At 39.9% G+C, this 26,923-nt stretch overlaps 1 protein-coding gene across 23 annotated transcripts in view; it reads left to right on the top strand.

Annotated features, from left to right (window-relative positions):
• The window catches only part of FAM210A (family with sequence similarity 210 member A), a 53,401-nt gene that overhangs the window by 1,088 nt on the left and 25,390 nt on the right, over positions 1–26,923 (top strand). For 20 of the 23 annotated variants that reach the window (XR_007471630.1, XR_007471629.1, XR_007471633.1 and 17 more), the window contains one exon: positions 24,058–24,571. Coding sequence is in view for 1 of the 23 variants with exons in the window: in XM_049697768.1 (XP_049553725.1) it covers positions 24,099–24,571 (473 nt within the window). In the remaining 22 variants the exon portion in view is untranslated. Of the gene's footprint in view, positions 1–17,244; positions 17,314–20,729; positions 20,910–24,057; positions 24,572–26,923 lie in introns of those variants that run through there. The other 3 variants (XR_007471634.1, XR_007471632.1, XR_007471631.1) reach the window with 3 other exon arrangements.

Here is a 26,923-nt window from a genome sequence, read left to right as displayed (position 1 = left end):
CTTGTATTTTTTTTAATTATATGCAGTGAGCTAAGTTGAGAATTAACCAGTTCATTATTTTTTTTTTCGAGGTTGATTTTTTTTTTTACCATAGTGATGCATGCACCTTTGATACTTACCGCCCTCATAACACAAGTAAGATTACTTGAGTATGTGTCTGTAAATACTCTTTATGCATACAAAATAGCCAGTGATCCTTCCAAGAAAGTTTAAGCATCAAACCTAAAAATTCAGCTAAATGTATCCTTGTTTATTTCTCTAAACATAAATTAGTGGCCTGCCACAGCTGACGTGTAGAAAATCACTATGACGAAATGTCTCTTCCTCAGTGTGATTTAGTAGTACTTGTTACTTTTCACAGCGTATTGGGAAAATATATTTTTCCACATGGCACATTTTTACTTTTCTCTTTGTTGTTTATTTTTATAGTAGGTTGTTTTGCTCTCCACCTGAGTTCATTATTATTGACAACTGCAAAGGTTATCCTAGAGATTGAATGTGTTATTGCGTATTCATGCATTTAGAACTGGCTAATTACATATCCATATATGCTGGTTCCAATGCTAAAGTTTCTTATGATAGTTGCTGTTGTAATTTTATGGAAAAGGAATCTAATTTTGACTTTTTAAGAAATTTTCTCATTAGATTAAAAGCCTTCTAACTATATGTTTATACAAACTCTACTGTGAATTGATGTTGTGAATGAGATATATAGAGATCACATTTTGTAGTTTTTATTAAAGTTAACTAGAAGTCAAGTAGATTCCGTTGAGAATATTTCTGAACCAGGTTCGTTTTGCCCAACTCCCAGCAAGCCAAACACTGAGATGCTCAGGTTCGCAGCAAAGAGAGGGTTTATTCACAAGGCAAGCAAGTGAGGAGACAGGAAAACTAGTCTATCTATCCTAAAGCGAAGGGCTCTGGGTATTTATGGGATAAAGAATAAAGAAGTAGGGCTGTCTGAGGTGGGAGTGTGGGGAAAGGTGATTGGAAAAGCGTGTAAGGCAGGTTACAGGTGAAATGGATTTAATGATTACCCACTGGTTTCAAGAATGGAGTATGAACTCTTGAAGGTAGTAGTGATCGAGAGAGTAAATGGGCTAGATAAGAATATTTTAAAAGTTACCATTGGTGTTATGTTTCCCACCATTGCCTGAGTAATAAATGGTTTTCTGGAAGTTGAATTAAAATAATAATAGCTGATAGTTTAGTACCTTCTGTGTGCCAAATTAAGTGCTTTATACATTTGAAGTCATTTAACTCTTACATTTTCAGTAGGATAGTTGCTATGATTATTTTTGTTTTATAGGTGAGGGGTAAGTAACTTGTCCAACGTTATGCAACTGGGAAGTAGTGGTGGGCTAGGTTTTGGATCCAGGCAGCCTGACTCCAGAAATCAGACTCTATGCTAATGATGAAACAGTGCCAGTTTGAGGCCAGACTCAGAACTGGAAGTTGACTGAAACATAGTAGATTTTCAGAAAATGTTTTGATACTTCTTAATGCTTGGGTTATTATGTTCAGAGAGAAAATAGCTGGATAAGGATGTTGTCTTGCTAGCGTATGAACTCTAGCAAGACAGGGATCATCGTTTTGTTCAGTGGTTTAACCCAGGTGCCTTGAACAGTGCCTGGCACATAGTGGGGTGGTAATGGATGAATGAATAGCCTAGAGAGGTTTTTAAAAATCCCATTTTTTTTTTGAAAGGACATACAGGATTTATTTCAGCCTATTTATAAGATTTCTTTATGTGCTGTTTTGATTATTTGGTCCATTATTCACCCAGACTGGTTTGGATTTCTCCTGGTTTGTATTGGGTTGGCCAAAAAGTTCGTTTGGGTTTTTCCATAAGATGTTATACTTTTGTCAGTGAGAGAAAATGAAGTAGTAATTTGTAAGTTTTCTGGTCAGACTAAAGGCAAGCAACAGTTTCAATAGATACCATCCCTTAAAGTGAGAGCACTCAGAGGTGGGTAATTTTAAGGTGTCATTTCTGTTGTGGAGTTGAAGATCACATTTTTGAAACATAAAAATTGTTTTTAAAATGTAGATACAATGTTATAGCTTCCTAGGAATGATAGTGTTCTTGGAGGTAGGAAAGAGAGGTGGTTGTAGAAGCTGTGTTTCTCCAAATAGTTTTGGAAGAACTGTTCATTCCTTCAGTCCGCTCAGCCGAAGTGTCCCTACTGAAATTTTATTGCCTTTTTTGAACACATAAGATATTATTGTTTAAAAGGTTTTTCCTGTAATAGAAAGTAAAGATTTGCTTGAGAAATCTGTAAGTTTATATGTGTGATGATTAGTTTTATATGTTAACTAGACATGGCTATAGTACCTATTAAGTGATACTGTGATGGTATTTTGAAAATGTGTCAACATCTGTAATCAATTGACTTTAAGGAGATTACCCTTCATAATACGGGTGAGCCTCATTCAATCAATTGAAAACCTAAATTTCAAACTGAGGTGCCTCAAGAAGAAAAAAATCCCAAGGCTGTGGCATCAATTCTTTTTTTTTAAAATTTATTTATTTAATTTATTTATTTTTCGCTGTGTTGGGTGTTCATTGCTGCACGCGGGCTTTCTCTAGTTGCGGCAAGCTGGGGCTACTCTTCGTTGTGGTGCACGGCTTCTTACTGTGGTGGCTTCTCTTGTTGTGGAGCATGGGCTCTAGGCGCACGGGCTTCAGTAGTTGTAGCATGCAGGCTCAGTAGGTGTGGCTCGTGGGCTCTAGAGCACAGGCTCAGTAGTTGTGGCGCACGGGCTTAGTTGCTCCGCGGCATGTGGGATCTTCCCGGACCAGGGATGGAACCCGTGTCCCCTGCACTGGCAGGCGGATTCTCAACCACTGCATGTGGCGTCAACTCTTGTATGAGTTTCCAGCCTGCAAATCCGCTCTACACATTTCAGATGTGTAGCCCTCACAATTGTGTGAGCCAGTTCCTTAAAATAAATATATCTATTTAAATAAACAATCTAATAATAGATTCCCAATAGGTAGATATAGATATATGTATATGTTTTTTCCTGTTGGTTCTGTATCTCTGGAGAACCCTGTCTGATTCAGATTTTGGTACTGAGAGTGGTTCTAGAGGAACAGAATCTTAAGGATGAATTTTCTGGATTGGTTATGGCATTCCTGAAATTGGTTCTCTAATCTGATTAGATTTAAAGGCACCCTTGACTATTTTTAGTGGTAAAGAAGGCAGGCACTGTAGCCCACGATGTGATATGACAGTAGAGATATGCAAAATACCACCATTGGATACTACTACTCAGATACTTAATGAAAGACCAGGTTTTGGGTGATCATGTATTTGAAGATTTAAAACATTTTTCCCAGATGATGAACAAGTGTAATGAGACTGACTGGTTGCTCTGTTTTCGGAGAAAGGGGGGTGGGAGGTGGAGAGTGATGAGCTCAGGTCTTGAAATTCCCAGCTCAAGCTCTGTATAAATGACCAGAGAGTTTCTATGTCTGCCCTTCTCACATAGATGCAGAGCTGAGATTGCTGAAAACCAAACTCTTATCCTGCAGAGTGGCTGGATTACAATGCAAAATGAATTCCCATTCTAACAGGGTGTCTGCTGTTAAAATGAGAGCATTGACTGGGGAAGGTTGAGATCCTCAAATTTGGAATGGAGTATTGAACCCCTAAGTTTTCATTAGTCTTCTTTGGCGGTAGAAGCAGTCTTTCCACTCCTGTTTGAGGAAGTTAACCTGTAATGACCTTCCCTGAAGGCTAGACATTGCTGATTGATTCTCCTCAAGAACTACCTCTACCACACTTCTTTGCTTCTAGACCTATAACTAGATTCCCACCCTAACAAGCCCTCAAGGGTCAGCTACAAAGTGTGACCTGAGGGGGTGTGCCATACTCTTAAAAAATGGCAGGAATGTTTATTTGTTTATACACATGGAAATCTGGGGGATATGTTTAGGAATGGATATTAAGGATGTGGGATAATGGTGGAAGGAACATAAAGTTGGGCCGGGCTAAATTTACTGATATAGGCCCACTAAGTAGAGATTCTTGATTCACTTTTATGGCTTGAGGGGTTAGAAAGGGCTCTCAACAGTTTGATTGGTTGGCTGAAGCATGGACCAAAAGGTGACCCACGCTAAATGAAGTTGAAATGCCAGACCTGCCTTGGTACACTAAAGAGGAAGGGGTCCAAAGGCTTAGGGACACTGGAATGGTAGAGTGGATTTAACACATAAGAGCAGCTCACCCACTCTGGGGGAGTCCAGAAGAGAAACTTTTCACCATGACTGGGAGAATTAAATTTGTGAGGGGAGCCCCAGCATCCATGAAGAGCTCTATGATTGCTCTTCTCTGTGGGTCAGAAATTACAGTGACTTCGCTGCCACTAAACTGGGGATCCTTAAATGAAGTGAAGGTAATTGGAAATTGGGCAGATACTATAGAGAGACATATTTTCTTAATTGCATATGTATATGCTGAAGGAAAGAAGCCAGAGGAGAGGGCAGTTGGAGTACAGGAAAAAGAATAGCAGTAGAAAAATACAAGGAAAACTTGGTTGAGCAGAATTCTTGGAAGACACAGGAAGAGTTTAGATCTAGAACACAGATGGAGGAATGGGCTTTGAATGGAGGGCTAGTTCATTTTCTGAGGAGGCAGTTAACTAACCCTGAGATGGGTTTGGATGCAGGTAACTGGAAGGGAGAAGGCTGAAGTTGAGAAAATTCATCCCCTAATAATTTTGGTTCATTTTTAAGGGGAAGTGGAGGATAGCTTTATCTAATTATTCATTTAACAAATATTAGGTGCCTCCTATGTGCCAGCCAACCTTTGTTGTCGGCACCTGAGATGCAGTAGTGAACAAAACAGGGGAAAAAAAATTCTGTCCTTGTCAGTCCTTAAATGGACTTAAATGATAATAATAAGTGAATAATAATTATCCTAAAACAATAATAAATAAGTGAATCATGTAGGGTGTTAGACAATAAGTGCTATGGAAAAAGAAACAAATAGAGCGAGATAAGCAATATTGGGATGACAGGGCTGGAAGAGAAAGGATTGGGAGCAGTGACCCCATGGAGCGGGTACCATTTGAACAAAGACTTGTAGGAAGTGAAGGAGTTAGTCATGCAGATATCTGGAGAAAGACTCTTCCAAGCAGAGGGAACAGTTAATGCAGAGTTCTTAAAGCAGGGGCCTTTTTAGCATGTTCGAAGAGCTGTAGGGGGCTAGTGTGGCTGGAGGAGAGTGAGCAAGGCACAGACTGAGAGTAGGTGATGTATTCAGTGAGGGAAAGGTAGAAGGTTGTATAAGGCAGGGGTCCCCAACTCCCTGGCCTCGGACCATTACCGGTCCACGGCCTGTTAGGAACTGGGCCACACAGCAGGAGGTGAGCAGCGGTGCAAACCTTCATCTGCCGCTCCCCATCGCTCGCATTACCACCTGCACCTATCCCCACCCCCGATGCCCCGCCCCCAGTCCATGGAAAAATTGTCTTCCACAAAACTGGTCCCTGGTGCCAAAAGGGTTGGGGACTGCTGGTGTAAGGCATTGTAGGCAGTTGTAAGGACTTACCTTGGGAGAAATTGGGGAGCTTTAAACAGAGGAGAGACATGATCTGATGTATACTTTATATTTTACCATCTGAAAGTGAAGTATGAGGCTTGAAGAGATTGGGAAAAGTGAGGAATGGTGGAGGAAGCTCATCTGATCAGAAACCATCATCGGTTGTCACAGCATTCAGAGCCTTTCTGAGATAGAATGATGTACCATCAATGTATGCTGGTACTAATTTACTCAGTTATGTGGCTTTTGTTAGTGCTCAGCTATGATTGTGGGATGTAGTTGTGGGAAAAACAGATGGTTGGACTGGCTCTGGATTAGATTTTGTGGTCTGGTGTTGCAGAAGGACAAAGTAGTGATTCAAGTAATGCACTGTAGAATCCAGGCTGGATAAAGACTTAAGAGTGAAACCAGGAGGAGCTGTTGGATTTGAAGGAAAAGGAGGGTAGAGTGGGACAAGGTCCTGGAACTAGAGTCCAGAGAGAGTAAAGGAGTGGAAGCTGGAAGAAGAAGAGGCTGAAGAGAGTGGGATAGTATAGTTTGAGGATTTCAGTTGTGGGTCAGTAACAGATTATTTCAGTGACAAAGGTATGACCAGTGGAGTGTATTGCTAGAGAGGCTGGGATTTTGCATGGGTCAAACAAATGGAATAATGGCAGAAGTTTAGATGAAGGAAGACTGTGAGCTTGGTTTGACCAGGTCAGTAGATGAGACGACGAAGAAAGAAAGCTAGAATTAATTATTGATCCAGCATATTAAGTGCTAGATACTATACTTTATCTCATTTAATCATATAAATGCAATATGATAAAAGTGTATTTAACTCCATTTTAGGAATGAGGAAAAGAGCGAAGTAAAGTAATTCCAGAAAAGGTCGGAACTAGTCTTTCTGACTGTAAAGCTTGCATTCTTCCCATTGCAATGGGATAACACCTGCCACAGCCCAAAAGGGAAGTGGGTGGAAGTCTGGAACCACTGGATTCTGGACCAGTGTTACCATAACAAATCACCCTGACTTGCCTTGTTGAACTTAGAGCCTCTGAAAAGAGATAAAAAAAGAGAAACATTTTGTGTAAATTAAGATATTTGTGTAGTAATTTTGGAAAATTTGATTTTCTTTACAAGCTGGGGAAATCAATGAGTCATTAATGAAATATCTTGGGAATTTACTAGGGGGCATAATTTAACCTTTTCTGAAGATTAGAAATTTAACAATGGCTTCATCATTGCCACAGCTTTAGTGGCTCAATTTTGGTAATAGAAAGCTTAAAAGCAGAATAGATTGAAGAAGATGGATTATATAATAGAAATTAAGTTGAAGCCATCCAGTGCCTTATGGAGCAGGAAAGTAACAGCCCAGAAAGTGCTGCAAATAAATTTGCATCCTGTTACTTTTTCTAAACAGCAAACTCAATTTGATTTGAAACAGCAGTCAAGGTGTGATTAAGAGAGAGATCAAAATGAATAAATTAGAATATTAATCTGTTGAAAGGAGAAAATTCGAATTTCCTCCTGTTTGATGGTAATTGAGGACTTTGTATAAGTAGAGGCAGTTCTTTCCTTCATTTATCCTTTTTATTATGTTTCAACCTGATGAGTTCTACGTTTATCCTGTTCTCATACCTGTACTTCAAGTTAAAGTTATACTATGTATCAGTTGTATTGGGTAAGGCCACAGTGTACTGTCTTTAAAGAAATTAATGAATGGACTATTTTAGCGAAGTTTAGGTTTATAGAAACATGGCGCAGAGATAGTACAGAGAATTCCCCCCTTATCCACCCCACCCACCCACACACTGTTTCCCCTATTATTGACATCTTGTATTAGTGTGGTACGTTTTTTAGAATTGATGAACAATATCAATACATTATTAACTAAAGTTCATAGTTCACATTAGGGCTCACTCTTTGTGTTGTATATTTATTTTTGTGGGTTTTAGCAATTGCATAATGACATTTATCCACCATTACAGTATCATACAGAAAGTTTCACTCCCCTAAAAATGTCCTGTGCTCCTTCTATTCATCCCTTCCCTCCCCCACCCTGGAAACCACTGATCTTTTTACCACTGATCTCTATAGTTTCACCTCTTCCAGAATGTCACACCTCTTCCAGAATGTTGGAATCATACAGTATATCAGTTTGTTTATCCACTCATCTATTCAAGGACTTCTTGGTTATGTCCAGTTTTTGGCAATTATGAATTAAGCTGCTGTAAACATTTGTGTGCAGGTTTTTGTGTGGATGTAAATTTTCAGCTCATTTTGGTTAAGTACCTAGGAGTGCTATTGCTGACTCATTGTAAGCCTACGTTTAGCTTATACGAAACTGCCAAACTGTCTTCCAAAGTGACTGTAACATTTTGCATTCCCACCAGCAATGAATGACCGTTGCTGTTGTTCCACAACCTCCGCAGCATTTGTTGTCAGTGTTTTGGATATTAGTCATTCTAATAGATGTGTAGTGGTATCTTGTTTTAATTTGCAATTCTCTAGAGACATGCTGATGAGCATGAACATCTTTTTTTCAATTGAGATATAATTGATATGTAACATTGTGTTAGTTTCAGCTGTATAACATAATGATTCAGATATTTGTATATATTGCAAAATGATCACCACAGTCTAGTTAATATCCACCATCTCACATAGTTACAGAATTTTTTTCTTGTGATAAGAACTTTTAAGATCTACTTTCCTAGTAACTTTCAAATATACAATGCAATATTAATTATAGTCACCATGCTGTGCGTTGCATCCTCATGACTACTTACGTATTTTATAACTGGAAGCTTGTACCTTTTGAACACCTTCATCCATTTCACCAGGCCTTCTTCCCTCACCCCCCTGCCCTCCCCAGCAACCACCACTCCATTCTCTGTATGTACAAATTTGAGTTTGGGTCTTTGTTGTTGTTTTTAAGATTCCACATATAAGTGAGATCATACAATATTTTTCTTTTCCTTTCTGACTTACTTTGTTTAACATAAAGCCCTCAAGGTTTATCCATGTTGTTGCAAATGGGAAGATTTCCTTCTTTTTTTTTTTTAAATTGAGGTATAGTTGATGTAGTGTGTAAGTTTTAGGTGTACAACATAGTGATTCACAATTTTTAAGGTTATATTCCATTTATAGTTATAAAATATTTGCTATATTCCCTGTGTTGTACAGGATATCCTTGTAGTTTATTTTATCCATTGTAGTTTGTACCTCTTAATCCTCTACCCCTATTTTTCCCCTCCTCCCTTCCCTCTCCCAACTAGTAACCACTAGTTTGTTCTCTGTGTTTCTTTTTTGTCATATTCACTAGTTTGTTCTTTTTAGATTCCACATATAAGTGATACCATACAGTATTTGTCTTTCTGTGACTTATTTCACTTAACCTGATATCCTGCAAGTCCATCCATGTTGTTGCATATGAAAAAATTTTGTTTTTTTATGGCTGAGTAGTATTCCATTTATATATACCACATCTTCTTTATCCATTCATCTGTTGATAGACATTTAGGTTGCTTCCATATCTTAGCAATTGTAAATAATGCTGCAGTGAATGTTGGGGTGCATGTATCTTTTTGAATTTTTTCAATATTTTTCATGTTTTCATTTTTTCAGATATATACTTAGGAGTGGAATTGCTGGGTCATATGGTAGTTCAATTTTAGTTCTTTTGAGAAACCTCCTATACTGTTTTCCACTGCACCAAATTGGCTGCACCAATTTACATTTCCATCAGCAGCGTACAAGGGTTCCCTTTTCTCCATATCCTCGCCAACCTTTGTGCATTTCTCTGATGATTAACAGTGTTGAGCATCTTTTCATGTGCCTGTTGGCCATCTGTATGTCTTTGGAAAAATGTCTATTCAGGTCTTGTGCCCATTTTGTAATTGGGTTGTGGTAGTTTTTGTTGTTGTTTGATATTGAGTTTTATGAGCTATTTATATATTTTGGATATAACTCCTTATCGGTCACGTCATTTGCAAATATTTTCTCCCATTCAGGAGGTTGTCTTGTTCATTTTACCGATGGTTTCCTTCGCTGTGCAAAAGCTTTAAGTTTAATTAGGTCCCATTTGTTTATTTTGCTTTTATTTCCTGTGCTTTAGGAGATGGGGCCAAAAAAATAATGCTGCAATTTATGTCAAAGAGTGTTCTGCCTGTGTTTTCCTCTAAGAGTTTTATACTATCTGGTCTTACATTTGGGTATTTAATGCATTTTGAGTTTATTTTTGTATATGGTGTTAGAGAATGTTCTAATTTTTTTACATGTAGCTGTCCAGTTTTCCAGCACCACTTACTAAAGAGACTCTTTTTTCCATTGTATATTCTTGCCTTCTTTGTTGTAGATTAATTGACCATAAGTGCAGGGGTTTATTTCTGGGCTCTCTATTTTGTTCCACTGATCTGTGTCTCTTTTTGTGCCAGTACCATACTGATTGATTATTGTAGTCTGAAGTCAGGGACTGATTCCTCCACCTCTGTTCTTTCTCAAGATTGTTTTGGCTATTTGGGGGTCTTTTGTGTTTCCATACAAATATTGAAATTATTTTTTCTATTTCTGTGAAAAATGCCCTTGGTATTTTGATAGAGATTGCATTGAATCTGAAGATCGCCTTGGGTAGTATGGTCATTTTAAAAATATTTTTCCAATCTATGAACATGGTATATCTTTCCATTTGTTTGTGTCATCTTCAGTTTCTTTCATCAGTGTTCAAGTACAGGTCTTTTACCTCCTTAGGTATGTTCTCATCCCCTTTCTCTCTGTCTTCTCCTTCTGGGACCCTAATAATGTGAATATTAGTCCACTTGATGTTGTCCCAGAGGTCTCTTAAACTGCTCTCATTTCTTTTCATTGTTTTTTCTATTTCCTGTTCAGAACAGTGATTTCCACTACTCTGTCTTCCAGCTCGCTGATCTATGCCTCTGTATCACTAAGTATACTGTTGATTCTTTCTAGCATATTTTTCATTTCAGTTATTGTATTCTTCATTTCTGTTTGGTTGTTCTTTATATTTTCTAATTCTTTTTTAAAGCTTCTAACTTATCTCTCTCTGCATCCATTCTTCTCCTGAGTTATTTGATCATCTTTATGATAACTGTCCTAACTTTTTTTTTTTCATTTTAACATCTTTATTGGAGTATAATTGCTTTACAATGGTATGTTAGTTTCAGCTTCACAACAAAATGAATCAGTTATATATATACATATGTTCCCATATCTCTTCCCGCTTGCATCTCCCTCCCTCCCTATCCCACCCCTCCAGGCGGTCACAAAGCACCGAGCTGATCTCCCTGTGCTATGCGGCTGCTTCCCACTAGCTATCTACCTTACGTTTGGTAGTGTATATATGTCCATGCCTCTCTCTCGCTTTGTCACCGTTAACCCTTCCCCCTCCCCATAGCCTCAAGTCCATTCTCTAGTAAGTCTGTGTGTTTATTCCTGTTTCACCCCTAGGTTTTTCATGACATTTTTTTTTCTTAAATTCCATATATATGTGTTAGCATACGGTATTTGTCTCTCTCTTTCTGACTTACTTCACTCTGTATGACAGACTCTAGGTCTATCCACCTCATTACAAATAGCTCAATTTCATTTCTCTTTATGGCTGAGTAATATTCCATTGTATATATGTGCCACATCTTCTTTATCCATTCATCCGATGATGGACACTTAGGTTGTTTCCATCTCTGGGCTATTGTAAATAGAGCTGCAATGAACATTTTGGTACATGACTCTTTTTGAATTATGGTTTTCTCAGGGTCTATGCCCAGTAGTGGGATTGCTGGGTCATATGGTAGTTCTATTTGTAGTTTTTTAAGGAACCTCCATACTGTTCTCCACAGTGGCTGTATCAATTTACATTCCCACCAACAGTGTAAGAGGGTTCCCTTTTCTCCACACCCTCTCCAGCATTTATTGTTTCTAGATTTTTTGATGATGGCCATTCTGACTGGTGTGAGATGATATCTCATTGTAGTTTTGATTTGCATTTCTCTAATGATTAGTGATGTTGAGCATTCTTTCATGTGTTTGTTGGCAATCTGTATATCTTCTTTGGAGAAATGCCTATTTAGGTCTTCTGCCCATTTTTGGATTGGGTTGTTTGTTTTTTTTGTTATTAAGCTGCATGGGCTGCTTATAAATTTTGGAGATTAATCCTTTGTCAGTTGCTTCATTTGCAAATATTTTCTCCCTTTCTGAGGGTTGTCTTTTGGTCTTCTTTATGGTTTCCTTTGCTGTGCAAAAGCTTTTAAGTTTCATTAGGTCCCATTTGTTTACTTTTGTTTTTATTTCCATTTCTCTAGGAGGTGGGTCAAAAAGGACCTTGCTGTGATTTATGTCATAGAGTGTCCTGCCTATGTTTTCCTCTAAGAGTTTGATAGTTTCTGGCCTTACATTTAGGTCTTTAATCCATTTTGAGCTTATTTTTGTGTATGGTGTTAGGGAGTGATCTAATCTCATACTTTTACATGTAGCTGTCCAGTTTTCCCAGCACCACTTATTGAAGAGGCTGTCCTTTCTCCACTGTACATTCCTGGCTCCTTTATCAAAGATAAGGTGACCATATGTGCGTGGGTTTATCTCTGGGCTTTCTATCCTGTTCCATTGATCTATATTTCTGTTTTTGTGCCAGTACCATACTGTCTTGATTACTGTAGCTTTGTAGTATAGTCTGAAGTCAGGGAGCCTGATTCCTCCAGCTCCGTTTTTCGTTCTCAAGATTGCTTTGGCTATTCGGGGTCTTTTGTGTTTCCATACAAATTGTGAAATTTTTTGTTCTAGTTCTGTGAAAAATGCCAGTGGTAGTTTGATAGGGATTGCATTGAATCTGTAGATTGCTTTGGGTAGTAGAGTCATTTTCACAATGTTGATTCTTCCAATCTAAGAACATGGTATATCTCTCCATCTATTTGTATCATCTTTAATTTCTTTCACCAGTGTCTTATAATTTTCTGCATACAGGTCTTTTGTCTCCTTAGGTAGGTTTATTCCTAGATATTTTATTCTTTTTGTTGCAATGGTAAATGGGAGTGTTTTCTTGATTTCACTTTCAGATTTTTCATCTTTAGTGTATAGGAATGCCAGAGATTTCTGTGCATTAATTTTGTATCCTGCTACTTTACCAAATTCATTGATTAGCTCTAGTAGTTTTCTGGTAGCATCTTTAGGATTCTCTATGTATAGTATCATGTCATCTGCAAAGAGTGACAGCTTTACTTCTTTCCGATTTGGATTCCTTTTATTTCCTTTTCTTCTCTGATTGCTGTGGCTAAAACTTCCAAAACTATGTTGAATAAGAGTGGTGAGAGTGGGCAACCTTGTCTTGTTCCTGATCTTAGTGGAAATGCTTTCAGTTTTTCACCATTGAGGACGATGTTGGCTGTGGGTTTGTCATATATAGCCTTTATTATGTTGAGGAAAGTTCCCTCTATGCCTACTTTCTGCAGGGTTTTTATCATAAATGGGTGTTGAATTTTGTCAAAAGCTTTCTCTGCATCTATTGAGATGATCATATGGTTTTTCTCCTTCAATTTGTTAATATGGTGTATCACGTTGATTGATTTGCATATATTGAAGAATCCTTGCATTCCTGGAATAAACCCCACTTGATCATGGTGTATGATCCATTTAATGTGCTGTTGGATTCTGTTTGCTAGTATTTTGTTGAGGATTTTTGCATCTATGTTCATCAGTGATATTGGCCTGTAGTTTTCTTTGTGACATCTTTGTCTGGTTTTGGTGTCAGGGTGATGGTGGCCTCGTAGAATGAGTTGGGGAGTGTTCCTCCCTCTGCTATATTTTGGAAGAGTTTGAGAAGGATAGGTGATAGCTCTTCTCTAAATGTTTGATAGAATTCGCCTGTGAAGCCATCTGGTCCTCGGCTTTTGCTTGTTGGAAGATTTTTAATCACAGCTTCAATTTCAGTGCTTGTGATTGGTCTGTTCATATTTTCTATTTCTTCCTGATTCAGTCTTGGCAGGTTGTGCCTTTCTAAGAATTTGTCCATTTCTTCCAGGTTGTCCATTTTATTGGCATAGAGTTGCTTGTAATCTCTCATGATCTTTTGTATTTCTGCAGTGTCAGTTGTTACTTTTCCTTTTTCATTTCTAATTCTATTGATTTGAGTCTTCTCCCTTTTTTTCTTGATGAGTCTGGCTAATGGTTTATCAATTTTGTTTATCCTTTCAAAGAACCAGCTTTTAGTTTTATTGATCTTTGCTATCGTTTCCTTCATTTCTTTTTCATTTATTTCTGATCTGATTTTTATGATTTCTTTCCTTCTGCTAACTTTGGGGTTTTTTTGTTCTTCTTTCTCTAATTGCTTTAGGTGCAAGGTTAGGTTTTTTATTCGAGATGTTTCCTGTTTCTTAAGGTAGGATTGTATTGCTATAAACTTCCCTCTTAGAACTGCTTTTGCTGCATCCCATAGATTTTGAGTCGTCGTGTCTCCATTGTCATTTGTTTCTAGGTATTTTTTGATTTCCTCTTTGATTTCTTCAGTGATCACTTCGTTATTAAGTAGTGTATTGTTTAGCCTCCATGTGTTTGTATTTTTTACAGATCTTTTCCTGTAATTGATATCTAGTCTCATAGCGTTGTGGTCGGAAAAGATACTTGATACAATTTGAATTTTCTTAAATTTACCAAGGCTTGATTTGTGACCGAAGATATGATCTATCCTGGAGAATGTTCCATGAGCACTTGAGAAAAATGTGTATTCTGTTGTTCTTGGATGGAATGTCCTATAAATATCAATTAAGTCTATCTCGTTTAATGTATCATTTAAAGCTTGTGTTTCCTTATTTATTTTCATTTTGGATGATCTGTCCATTGGTGAAAGTGGGGTGTTAAAGTCCCCTACTATGAATGTGTTACTGTCGATTTCCCTTTATGGCTGTCAGTATTTGCCTTATGTATTGAGGTGCTCCTATGTTGGGTGCATAAATATTTACAATTGTTATATCTTCTTCTTGGATCGATCCCTTGATCATTATGTAGTGTCCTTCTTTGTCTCTTCTAATAGTCTTTGTTTTAAAGTCTATTTTGTCTGATATGAGAATTGCTACTCCAGCTTTCTTTTGGTTTCCATTTGCATGAAATACCTTTTTCCATCCCCTTACTTTCAGTCTGTGTGTGTCTCTAGGTATGAAGTGGGTCTCTCGTAGACAGCAAATATATGCGTCTTGTTTTTGTATCCATTCAGCCAATCTGTCTTTTGATGGGAGCATTTAGTCCATTTACATTTAAGGTAATTATCGATATGTGTGTTCCCATTCCCATTTTCTTAACTGTTTTGGGTTCGTTATTGTAGGTCTTTTCCTTCTTTTGTGTTTCTTGCCTAGAGAAGTTCCTTTAGCAGTTGTTGTAGAGCTGGTTTGGTGGTGCTGAACTCTCTCAGCTTTTGCTTGTCTGTAAAGGTTTTAATTTCTCCATCAAATCTGAATGAGATCCTTGCTGGGTAGAGTAATCTTGGTTGCAGGTTTTTCTCCTTCAACACTTTCAGTATGTCCTGCCACTCCCTTCTGGCTTGCAGAGTTTCTGCTGAAAGATCAGCTGTTAACCTTATGGGGATTCCCTTGTGTGTTATTTGTTGTTTTTCCCTTGCTGCTTTTAATATGTTTTCTTTGTATTTAATTTTTGACAGTTTGATTAATATGTGTCTTGGCGTGTTTCTCCTTGGATTTATCCTGTATGGGACTCTCTGTGCTTCCTGGACTTGATTAACTATTTCCTTTCCCATATTAGGGAAGTTTTCAACTATAATCTCTTCAAATATTTTCTCAGTCCCTTTCTTTTTCTCTTCTTCTTCTGGAACCCCTATAATTCGAATGTTGGTGCGTTTAATGTTGTCCCAGAGGTCTCTGAGACTGTCCTCAGTTCTTTTCATTCTTTTTTCTTTATTCTGCTCTGCAGTAGTTATTTCCACTATTTTATCTTCCAGGTCACTTATCCGTTCTTCTGCCTCAGTTTTTCTGCTATTGATCCCATCTAGAGTATTTTTCATTTCATTTAAGCTTTTTTTTTTTTTTTTGTGGTATGCGGGCCTCTCACTGTTGTGGCCTCTCCCGTTGCGGAGCACAGGCTCCAGACGCGCAGGCTCAGCGGCCATGGCTCACGGGCGCAGCCGCTCCGTGTTATGTGGGATCTTCCCGGACCGGGGCACCAACCCACGTCCCCTGCATCGGCAGGCGGACGCTCAACCACTGCGCCACCAGGGAAGCCCCATTTCATTTATTGTGTTGTTCATCATTGTTTGTTTCATCTTTAGTTCTTCTAGGTCCTTGTTAACTGATTCTTGCATTTTGTCTATTCTATTTCCAAGATTTTGGATCATCTTTACTATCATTATTCTGAATTCTTTTTCAGGTAGACTGCCTATTTCCTCTTCATTTGTTAGGTCTGGTGGGTTTTTATCTTGCTCCTTCATCTGCTGTGTGTTTTTCTGTCTTTTCATTTTGCTTATCTTACTGTGTTTGGGGTCTCCTTTTTGCAGGCTGAAGGTTTGTAGTTCCTGTTTTTTGTGTCTGTCCCCAGTGGCTAAGGTTGGTTCAGTGGGTTGTGTAGGCTTCCTGGTGGAGGGTACTAGTGCCTGTGTTTTGGTGGATGAGGGTGGATCTTGTCTTTCTGGTGGGCAGGTCCACGTCTCATGGTGTGTTTTGGGGTGTCTGTAGACTTATTATGATTTTGGGCAGCCTCTCTGCTAATGGGTGGGGTTGTGTTCCTGTCTTGCTAGTTGTTTGGCATAGGATGTCCAGCACTGTAGCTTGCTGGTCGTTGAGTGAAGCTGGGTGCTGGCGTTGAGATGGAGATCTCTGGGAGATTTTCGCCGTTTGATATTATGTGCAGCTGGGAGGCCTCTTGTGGACCAGTGTCCTGAAGTTGGCTCTTCCACCTCAGAGGCACAGCACTAACTCCTGGCTGCAGCACCAAGAGCTTTTCATCCACACCGCTCCTTAATTTGGGATGATTCGTTGTCTATTCATGTATTCCACAGATGCAGGGTACATCAAGTTGATTGTGGAGCTTTAATCCGCTGCTTCTGAGGCTGCTGGGAGAGATTTCCCTTTCTCTTCTTAGTTCTCACAGTTCCCAGGGGCTCAGCTTTGGATTTGGCCCCGCCTGTGCGTGTAGGTTGCCGGAGGGCGTCTGTTCTTTGCTCAGACAGGACGGGGTTAAAGGAGCCCGCTGATTCGGAGGGTCTGGCTGACTCAGGCCGGGGTGGGGGGGGGGGGGGTGGGTAGGGAGGGTCTCGGAGTGCGGGGCGGGCCTGCGGCGGCAGAGGCCTACATGACGTTGCTAGCCTGAGGCGCGCCGTGCGTTCTCCTGGGGGAGTTGTCCCTGGATCCCTGGACCCTGGCAGTGGCGGGCTGCACAGGCTCCCCGGAAGGGGGTGTGGATAGTGACCTGTGTTCGCACACAGGCTTCTTGGTGGCGGCAGCAGCGGCCTTAGCGTCTCATGTCTGTCTCTGGGCTCCGCACTTTCAGCCGCGGCTCACGCCCGTCTCTGGACCTCTCTTAAGCAGCGTTCTTAATCTCCTCTCCTCGTGCACCAGGAAACAAAGAGGGAAGAAAAAGTCTCTTGCCTCTTCGGCAGGTCCGGACTTTTCCCCAGACTGCCTCCGGGCTAGCCGCGGTGCACTAACGCCCTGCAGGCTGTGTTCATGCCGCCAACCTCAGTCCTCTCCCGGCGCTCCGACAGAAGCCGGAGCCTCAGCTCCCAGCCCCGCCCGCCCCGTCCGGCGAGCAGACAAGCCTCTGGTGAATGCCGGTGAGTGCCGGTCGGCCCCGATCCTCTGCGCTGGAATCTCTCCGCTTTGCCCTCCGCACCCCTGTTGCTGTGTTCTCCTCCGCGGCTTCGAAGCTCCCCCACTCCGCCATCCGCAGCCTCCGCCCGCGAAGGGGCTTCCTAGTGTGTGGACAAATTTCCTCCTTCACAGCTCCCTCCCGCTGGTGCAGGACCCGTCCCTATCCTTTTGTCTCTGTTTATTTTTTTCTTTTGCCCTAACCAGGTACGTGGGGGGTTCCTTGCCTTTTGGGAGGTCTGAGGTCTTCTGCCAGCGTTCAGTAGGTGCTCCGTAGGAGTTGTTCCACGCGTAGATGTATTTCTGGTGTATCTGTGGGGAGGAAGGTGATCTTTGAGTCTTACTCTTCCGCCATCTTCCCGGAAGTCTGTCTGTCCTAACTCTTTATCAAGTAGATTACCTGTCTCCACTTTTAGTTCTTCTTCTGGGGTTTTATCTTGTTCCTTCATTTGGTATGTGTTCCTCTCTTGCCTCATTTTGCCTAAGTTGCTGTTTTTGTTGTAACATAACTGATAAGTTAGTTACATTCCTGACCTTGGAGAAGTGGCCTTTTGTAGGAGTCATCCTATGTGTCCCAGCAGTGCACTTCCCTTTCATCACCCTAGCTTTCTAGGGCTTCCCCCTATGAGGGCTGCATGGGTCCTTCTGTTGTAGTGGGCTATGTGGGCAGTCTGGTAGGCTTGGTTGGCCCCTGGTCTGGTTGGTTGCCAGGCCCTGCCTTGTGTGGAGGCTGCTGGCCACTGGTTGGCAGGACCAGGTCACAAGGTGGCTGACGGCAGAACCCAGGGGGCCCTGGGGCTAGGGCTGGCTCACTGGTGAGCAGAGTCAGGGTCCAGGAGACTCTGGGGCTGCTGCTCACCCACTAGTGGGTGAAGGTAGGTCCTGGGGTTAGTGCCAGCCTATTGGCAGACAGAGCCAGGTCCTGGAATCTGGTTGCAGGGCCCAGGGGTCTCAGAGCTAGTGTCAGATAGCTGGTGGATGGGGCTGGTTCCTGACACGGTTGGGTATGGGGTCTGGGGTGTTGCAAAGCTTGTGTTGTCCTGCTAGTGGGCAGGCCCCAAGAAAATTCCAATATCTGTTCAATTTACCTTGGAGTTTCTTATCTGGCCTGTGCAGCTCGGGAGCTTCAGTAGGAATACGTGCCTATGTTGTGACTGGTGGGAAACTGGCAATTAGGCAAAGTAGGACCAACATTCACAGAGATTTTGTTTTCACTGTTAGGGCTTCTGTGGCTGTGCCCTGTGAGCTGGAGGAGGTGGGGGCAAACCAGAGGCTCCATTCCTCTCACTCCTGCTTTAATCTGAGCAACTTTGCTTCTAGTTATTTCCTTTGTTGGACTTACAAATAAGAATTTGTTTGACAAAAGAGTTACTTTGAATTCACATAATAGACAACCAGGTTCCGCTATTGAAATTTGTTGCTTCAACTCTAACTTTTTAGTCATTGTTTTTTTATTTCTTATGTAAGAACAGAGTATAAATTAGTTAATTTTTGCAGCTATTGTATTTCTAGTGCTGCTTGAATGTTTTAGGCTTCCAGGTGTGAGGAACAGAAACATGCTCATATAACCTTGAGCAGTATGGGTATGGTAAGGATATAGAGGGAGGAAAGGAGTCTCATAAACTAACTCATTTGGCCTTATGGAACTGCAGTTTCAGGATATAGTGGCCCTAGAATCCCAACAGCACTCTAATATTTGTGCTTTCTCACTGGCATTTGTTTCCAGTCCATCTACCCTCCCCTTCATTCCTTTAACTCAGCTCCCCTCTCCCTTTCCCCATCCCTCTCCATCTCCCTCTCCCTCATGGTTCCCACTGCTTCCTTATGCCTTTCTTCTTTTTTAAAAAAATTTATTTATTTTTGGCTGTGTTGGGTCTTCGTTGCTGCATGCGGGCTCTCTCTAGTTGCGGCGAGTAGGGGCTACTCTTTGTTGCGGTGCGTGGGCTTCTCATTGTGGTGGCTTCTCTTTTTGCAGAGCACGGGCTCTAGGTGCATGGGCTTCAGTAGTTACGGCACGCAGGCTCGGTAGCTGTGGTTTGCAGGCTGTAGAGCGCAGGCTCAGTAGTTTTGGTGCACGGGCTTAGTTGCTCCGCGGCACGTGGGATCTTCCTGGACCAGGGCTAGAACCCATGTCCCCTGCATTGGCAGGCAGGTTCTTAACCACTGTGCCACCAGGGAAGCCCCTATGCCTTTACTCTTGACCACTGTGTCTTCACTCTACTTTGCTCTGCCTCAGGACTACATGAGAGGCTCCTGACTTTCAGACATGTGTGTTACTGCTTCCTCATGCCTGGTCCTGAGCCCTGTCTCTGAAAGGTTAGGTATTAGGGAATTGATTAGTTACAGTTTCATAGAAATTTTAAATTTTGGGCCAGACCCATCCTAAGCAACTGTTTATCCTATAGAACCTCCTTTTGGCTCAAGCACTGATCCTCAGGCTTTACCACTGCAAATAAGGGCAATAGGCTATTTTGCTTACTTATAATAATAACTTGTAACATTTCCTGAGCACTTGCTGCATGCTAGGTATTTTCTAAACCTTTTACATGTATTCATTCATTTTATCCTTACAACAACCCTATGAAGTAGGTTCTATTATTAACTCCATTTTACAAATTGGAAACCGAGGCATAGGGAGGCTGATAAACTTGTCCAAAGGTTACATAGTTTATAAATAAGGTTTTCAGAATTTGAACCCAGGCAGTCTGACCTCTCAGATTCCAAGCTTTCCATTTTAAGTTAGATGCTATAGCCTGCTTACTAAAATTAAGGAGGTCATTAAAAGAACCAGGCTTTACTTAGAAATTATTCTAAGCAATTCAGAACAGTGCCCTCATCTCTAGACATAAAAGTTTCATGCTGCTGGAGCAGGAAAATAACGTGTCACCGTTCTGTAGGAAATAAGCTAAGTCTCATGATTTAAATATTTATTACTGGAATTACTGTATTTCACTGGAAGAAATTCAAAATTAAGTTCTCCAGATTCTCCCTGTGTATCAGAAATATTTTAGGTGCCTGTTAGTTCACAATTTCTTCAGGCCCACTCATTCACCTGTCCAGATATAGCTGACTTGATCTGGGTAGGGCTTAAGAGGAATGGCGCCTCCGTTATTGGCCAGTAACCAGAAACTTTTATCTTTAATTGAAAATATGAGCAGACTAGTAAAATCAAGAAATGGAAGCTGCCAGTGAGCTGAGGCCATTATACACAGGTGTTGACTGTGAGACAAGAAAATTTCTACTTTGTCATTTTATGTTCCTGAAGCCTGTTCACTCCAGAATATTGAATATACTACTCAGTCTCTGCCTGCCCTCTACTTTTTTTTTTTTTTTTTTTTTGCGGTACGCGGGCCTCTCACTGTTGTGGCCTCTCCTGTTGCAGAGCACAGGCTCCGGACGCGCAGGCTCAGCGGCCATGGCTCGCGGGCCCAGCTGCTCTGTGGATGTGGGATCTTCCTGGACCGGGGCACAAACCCGTGTCCCCTGCATTGGCAGGCGGACTCTCAACCACTGCGCCACCAGGGAAGCCCCTGCCCTCTACTTCTATTTGCACTCATCTGAAGTAGGTTTGTTCCTTGAAATCGCATGAGTCTTAATGTGTATGTCACCAGTATTGTGATTGGATACCTTTGGGAGTCTAGCCATCACCCACCCATTTAAATTTAAATTGATTTAATTTTAGTTTTTAATGTAAAATTTGACTCATTTTTTGGGCCCTGTGTTTCCTTAGAGAGCTTTGACCATGTGTCTTATATGACTTGGTTTGCTGAAAATTGGCACTGTCTCTTCCTTCTAGAAGTGGCCATGTTAGCTTAGTGACCCAGTATGTATGGGCCTGGGATTAAACTGGGTTTGAATCCCAGCTCCTCCACTCAGCAGTTGAGTGACATTGGGCAAGCTATTGGTTCAGTGTCCTCAAATGTAAAGTGATGACAGTAGTCCCTCCGTCATAGGGTTGTTACAAAAATAAAACGAGTTAATACGTGTAAAATGTTTGTAAAGCACCAACCACATACTAAGGGCTCAAAATCAAAAACATCTTACAATTATGATGATGATGGTGATGATGGATGATATTTTTGCTGCCATGCTGCATCTGGCACTGAAGCCATTTGATGGGCTTAGAGAAATGGTTCTTAAGTTCATATTGTCAGGTGTGACTTGACTGCAGGACATTCTGATTTATTAGGTCTAAGAGAGTCCAGGAATCTATTTTCAAACCACCTCCACTCCCCCCACAACATCCCCAGCTCCCCATGATTCGGAACAAAAGATAACATAGTGTGATTCCATTTATACGAAGTGTCCAGAATAGACAAGTGTAGAGACAGAAAGTACACTAGTGGTTGCCTGGGACTGGGAGGGTGAGGGAATGGGCAGTGACTGCAATAGATTTGGAGTTTCTTTTGGGGGTGATGAAAATGTTCTAAATTTAGATTGTGGCGATGGTTGCACAACTGTGAATATACTAAAAATCAGTGAATTTTACACCTTGAATAAGTGACTTGTATATTATGTGAATTATATCAATAAAGATGTTTTTAAAAATGGGAGGGGAATAGTTGAAACCGGGGGAAAGGATGCAAACTGGAAGCTTGGAAAGAGCCTTTTTAAAAAATCCTTTTTCTTTTTATTCACTAACACAAACACATAATAATCCAGTTATCTGAAAGTTAGACTTCTGGGAACTTCACCTCCTGGGAAACTGCCCTGTAAAGGAAATAAGTTTAAAAGAGAAAAAGCCTTTTGAGTTCAGAAAACACCTGTACTAACGCCAGGGACCGGAATCATTCAAAGGTAATGAATGGTGCTGGAGAAAAGCCTCAAAATAAATTCATCTAAAATAGAGACCAAAAAATTCATAGTAAAAGTTTCTAAATGAATTTTTATATTTGACAGATTTTAGGTTATAATTCCAACTGAGCTAATTCTTAGAATAAATAACCAGTTGGTGTTTTTTCCCCTTGGCATAGGCATGGCATGGATTTATAGATAAAATAGGGGTGGTAGACGAGCACAGTAAGATATCCTTTACTTACTGTCTGACTCACAACAAAAAAATAAGTCAGTTTTGTAAAAATAATTACAGACTTAATCATTTCTCTGAATGGCCTTAGTCATTTAGTGTTTAAATCATTCTTTATTTGAAGCACTTGTCATTACCCTGTAGCTTTTCTCTTTGGTTATTAACTGGTCTGAGTCTTCTGTCACTTTTCACTGGCTTTGCTTTGATTCAGCCATCTCCAGTATCACCTTTAAAGGCTTCCTGGGAGCCTGTTTGTTTTGCAAGATTTGCAGTTTCATTTCACAGCCCATTTGCCTTGTGTTGTTGGATCATCTGTGAGAGCCTGATAGAAGCTAAGTTAATTATTAATTAGGAAGGGATGAGTCTGGGATTAATTTTATAAGGAGACAGTTTGTTAGTAGTTGTTTTTAAGTGACAGCTTTGTATCCCAGGTAACAAACATTCATGTAAGTTGGTGTATCTGTATTTGTTGGAGTGCTTAATTTACTGAGGTGCTAACTCAAAACTTGTGATTCTTATTAAGTACACAGTTTATAAAAAATAAGATCATCTATTCTCAATGTATTAGAATTGAAGAGGTAGCTGTTGCAAGGTGCGGGTGAAGATTAGGGGTTAGGTGGCACTGCCTGATGTTGAGGGAAGGGAACTGATTTGCTATATAATAATGCATACAATAATTCTATTTTACCAGTGGGGAAACTTTGTGTCTAGAGATGCTAAGTAATTTGCTCAAAATAATACCACTATTAACTCAATTGGGCCCATCTTATTTCAAAGTCCATGTTTTTTTAAAATTATAGTAGCCTGTCTTTTTTTTTTTTTTTTTTTGGTGGTACGCGGGCCTCTCACTGTTGTGGCCTCTCCCATTGCAGAGCACAGGCTCTGGACGTGCAGGCTCAGCGGCCATGGCTCACGGGCCTAGCCGCTCCACGGCATGTGGGATCTTCCCGGACCGGGGCACGAACCCGTGTCCCCTGCATCGGCAGGTGGACTCTCAACCACTGCGCCACCAGGGAAGCCCTTCTATCCTGTCTTTTAACAAAGTTGTAGCTTTCTGGAAAAGTCTGTTCTCACCAGTTAATAACATATGTAATTTACAATTTTATATAATTTAGTCTAAAAGCATTATAGAATAAATGGTATTGATGTCAACTGTTCATCAGACCTTAATATTTTAATAACTAACACTTATATGATGCTTGTTAGTTTACAGAAGCACTTCTTTTCATCATACATTTCATATAATTCCTGTAAAAACCTATGAAGTAATCCTTGTTTTACTAGCGGGTTTAGGCTTCAAATCTAAAAGACAGTTGCATAGAATTATGACCCCAAAACATTAGGGCCCAGCTCTTTAGCTTCCAGATCTGATTTTTCTGTTATACTATACTGCTTCTTTGTAGAATGACAGAAGCCCTACAAATATGCCTTTTGTGGCAATAAAATAGCCCGGAAATCTTACCGTCCATGATGTCTGTTGGACTGGTTTACTATATCATATTTAAATGATGTGTTTTAATGAAATTCTAAAATTTGGTATGGTAGAACTATATACCTTAACATTAATTTCTGTGGATTTGGTTAACAATGTCTATCCTTTTACTTCTTAATAGTTAATGATATATGTTGAAGTAGATTGGTTTATAATGGAAATCTATGTATAATCTAATTTTTTTTAATCTAGTCTCTATAGAAGCTGAAATCCATCAATCTCCGTTCTTCAAAATGCAATGGAACGTACCAAAGACTGTATTCCGACTGGCACATAGGACATGCATGGAACCAGATAAAGCTGGTCTTTTGGGACACTGTCAAAACATGAAGGGACCATTACTTTTGTATACCTCAGAATCCAGAGTGGTTTGGGTACAGGGCCCTCAGAAACGATGGCTGCACTTACCTGCTGCCCAGTGTGTTGCAAAGGAAAGGAAGCCATTCATTGCTCACCCACCCCAACCAGGGATCCTTCATAAACAGTGGGAGCAGGATACCTTATCCAAGAGGGTTCTGTCATCCAGTGCTACATCCCCAGGAACTCCCTCTGAAAAAAAGGAAGAACCTGATCCTTTACAAGACAGATCAATTAGTCTTTATCAACGATTTAAGAAAACATTTAGACAATATGGAAAAGTTTTGATTCCAGTGCATCTAATAACTTCTGGTGTTTGGTTTGGAACGTTTTATTATGCAGCCATAAAGTAAGTTTTTGCTTGATTGAGCGCCTTTCCCTGTTTTATCAGAATGTTAATCTTAATTGTACTAATGAAAGCCTTTAAGTAGTTTTTTAAATGCTTTAATGTCTTCAATTGATAGAGGATGACTATTTTTTCATAGCAGTTTTCCACATTTTAATAACAGTAGCTAACATTCGCTTACTGTGTACAGCAGGTATTATGCTAAAATTTTTATAACTGTATCATCTCATTTAATTCTCACAGCAACCATATGAAGCAGGTCGTGCAATTATTCCCAGTTTATTAATGAGAAAACAGATTAAGCAGGAATAAGTCAAAATAACTTAGTTTTTCCCAAAATAACTCGGAGTCTGATTTCAAGCCTTAATCACTATGCTTGTGTCCCATCAACATATAGGATAGCATAGGAATAAAATGACAGTTTCCAGAGATTTGGCAGCACCGTGAGTTAGTTCTGTACTTATATGTTTCTTACAGTGTTTATCAACGTGAAAAGATAACTTATTTTGCCATGTGTATGGTTTTGGTTGGAAATTAGTAAGATTTTGCAAAGCCTGGCTTGTATCTGTTGTAGACACAAAAATGAACAAATTGCAGACTTATGCTTTAATGTTACATCTGATGAATGTCAAGGTAAGGTCTTTTGTTCTGATCAGAAGTTGATTTGTTGTCTGCTTAAAATCTTAAGAGGGTATATCTCGTGTTAGGTATTTTTTACTACAATAAAGTAAATGTTTTTTAAAAAGTTAATTTAGTGGTCCTAGCCTCCAGGTATTATAAAACGTAGAATTTCTAAATGTACCTTTCTTGTTAATTACTGTTCCTTTCTTTTAAAGTGAGTTGTATCATTCACACTGTTTTAGGAGCAGGAGTACACGTAGAAACAGATTATCAGTGATTTCCAGTTTCTTTCTGCCACCAGCAGAACTGAGTGTGCCAGCGTGTGCCTGTCCCGAGTGTTGTGTGGCTTTTCTTGCTGTGGCCTGGGTGTGACCTATGAACAGTATGCTTACCATCCTGCAGGCAATGAGATGCACAGTGAAGACCACTTTGATGTTTTTGTAAACTCCTCTAATGGGTTTAGAATTATTTTATACTTTCCAAAAGTCCACTGATTTTCAGTTTTGGGTTATATTTAATGGTTTGACAGTAAGGTATTAAATATTTTAATGTAAAGCTCACTCATTGGAAAAAGCTTATCATTTATTAAATTAAAAGATGATGGAATGGAGACTATTCTTATTCTTGGGAAACATGGGATTAGAAATGTTTCTTTACAAAAGTTCTGTTGAATAAAAGGATTTTTTTTTTAACCTTGTATAATTGATGCTGTTCTGTTTCTTTTCATATCTTTCTATTTAGTTCTTGTTATTCAGTTATTTCCTTCTTCATTATGTATCATTATTTTCTTTAAGAATTCCTTTCTTTGCAGAGATTCTTATATGTGCATTTTATGGAATTATCTTTTTATTAATGACATTTTCTGGACATGTATAAAAATATTTATAGAAATCTTCAGAACTGCCTTTAGTTTTTTAACAGAGCCTAAAATCGTGTACCATTTTGAATAAAAATTTCATAGGCATTCAGTTCTTCTATTTAATGAATAGTTTTCTACATATTGAATTTTCTTTTTTGAGCCATTTAGGATTTTTCTGATTTGGTGTTGTGAATGATGATGAGTTTCTTCCATGTTTCTTTTGCCTTTGATAGGTTGCCTTTAATAAGCATTCAGCCTCCTGGCCTCAGGGGGAGAAATCTAAGTTTTTAATAATTGAATATGAGATTCTTGTTTGGACTATTAAAAAGAGTACTTTTGTTCCTTTTACTTTTCCTTGCCTTCAGTAAAAGAGTTCTATAACCAAAAAAACAGACCTTCAAATAACCTAGTAATATTAATTAGACTTAGGACGCTTTCGGTGGTGTCTGCACTGATGCAGTTGTGGTGACGTTCTGCTGTCCCCTGTGGAGTCCACCTTTCTTGGTTTTGTCTTTCCCCCTCTTTTTTCTGTGAATGCCTGTGTGTAAATGTGGTGGGACTGTCCACTTTAAAGTCGTATACCTCATCCATCACCGCCTGACTTTGGCTCTTTGTCAGCATGGAAATTTGGTCCCCAGACCCAGCTCTACTGCCCCACCGTGACCACTGGTCCAGTTCTGTTACAGCATCACATAGCTAAGTTATATTAGGTAGGATGTGTTGCTTTCCAGAACAGTCCCTAATGTTTTGTTAAGTCCTTAATGCTTGAGAAATTGAAAGTTGATTTGTTCTAAGGGAAGTGATACTTAGAAAATATTAGTTTATGCTTGAATGGCAGTGTATCTTTCACTGTGATGATTTTATTGTGATGTTGG

This window comes from Orcinus orca, chromosome 15 (assembly GCF_937001465.1).
Source record: "Orcinus orca chromosome 15, mOrcOrc1.1, whole genome shotgun sequence".
In the NCBI taxonomy this organism is placed as follows: Eukaryota; Metazoa; Chordata; class Mammalia; order Artiodactyla; family Delphinidae; genus Orcinus; species Orcinus orca.
The sequence above is the reverse complement of the archived record's forward strand: the minus strand, read 5'-3'. Positions and strand labels throughout refer to the sequence as shown.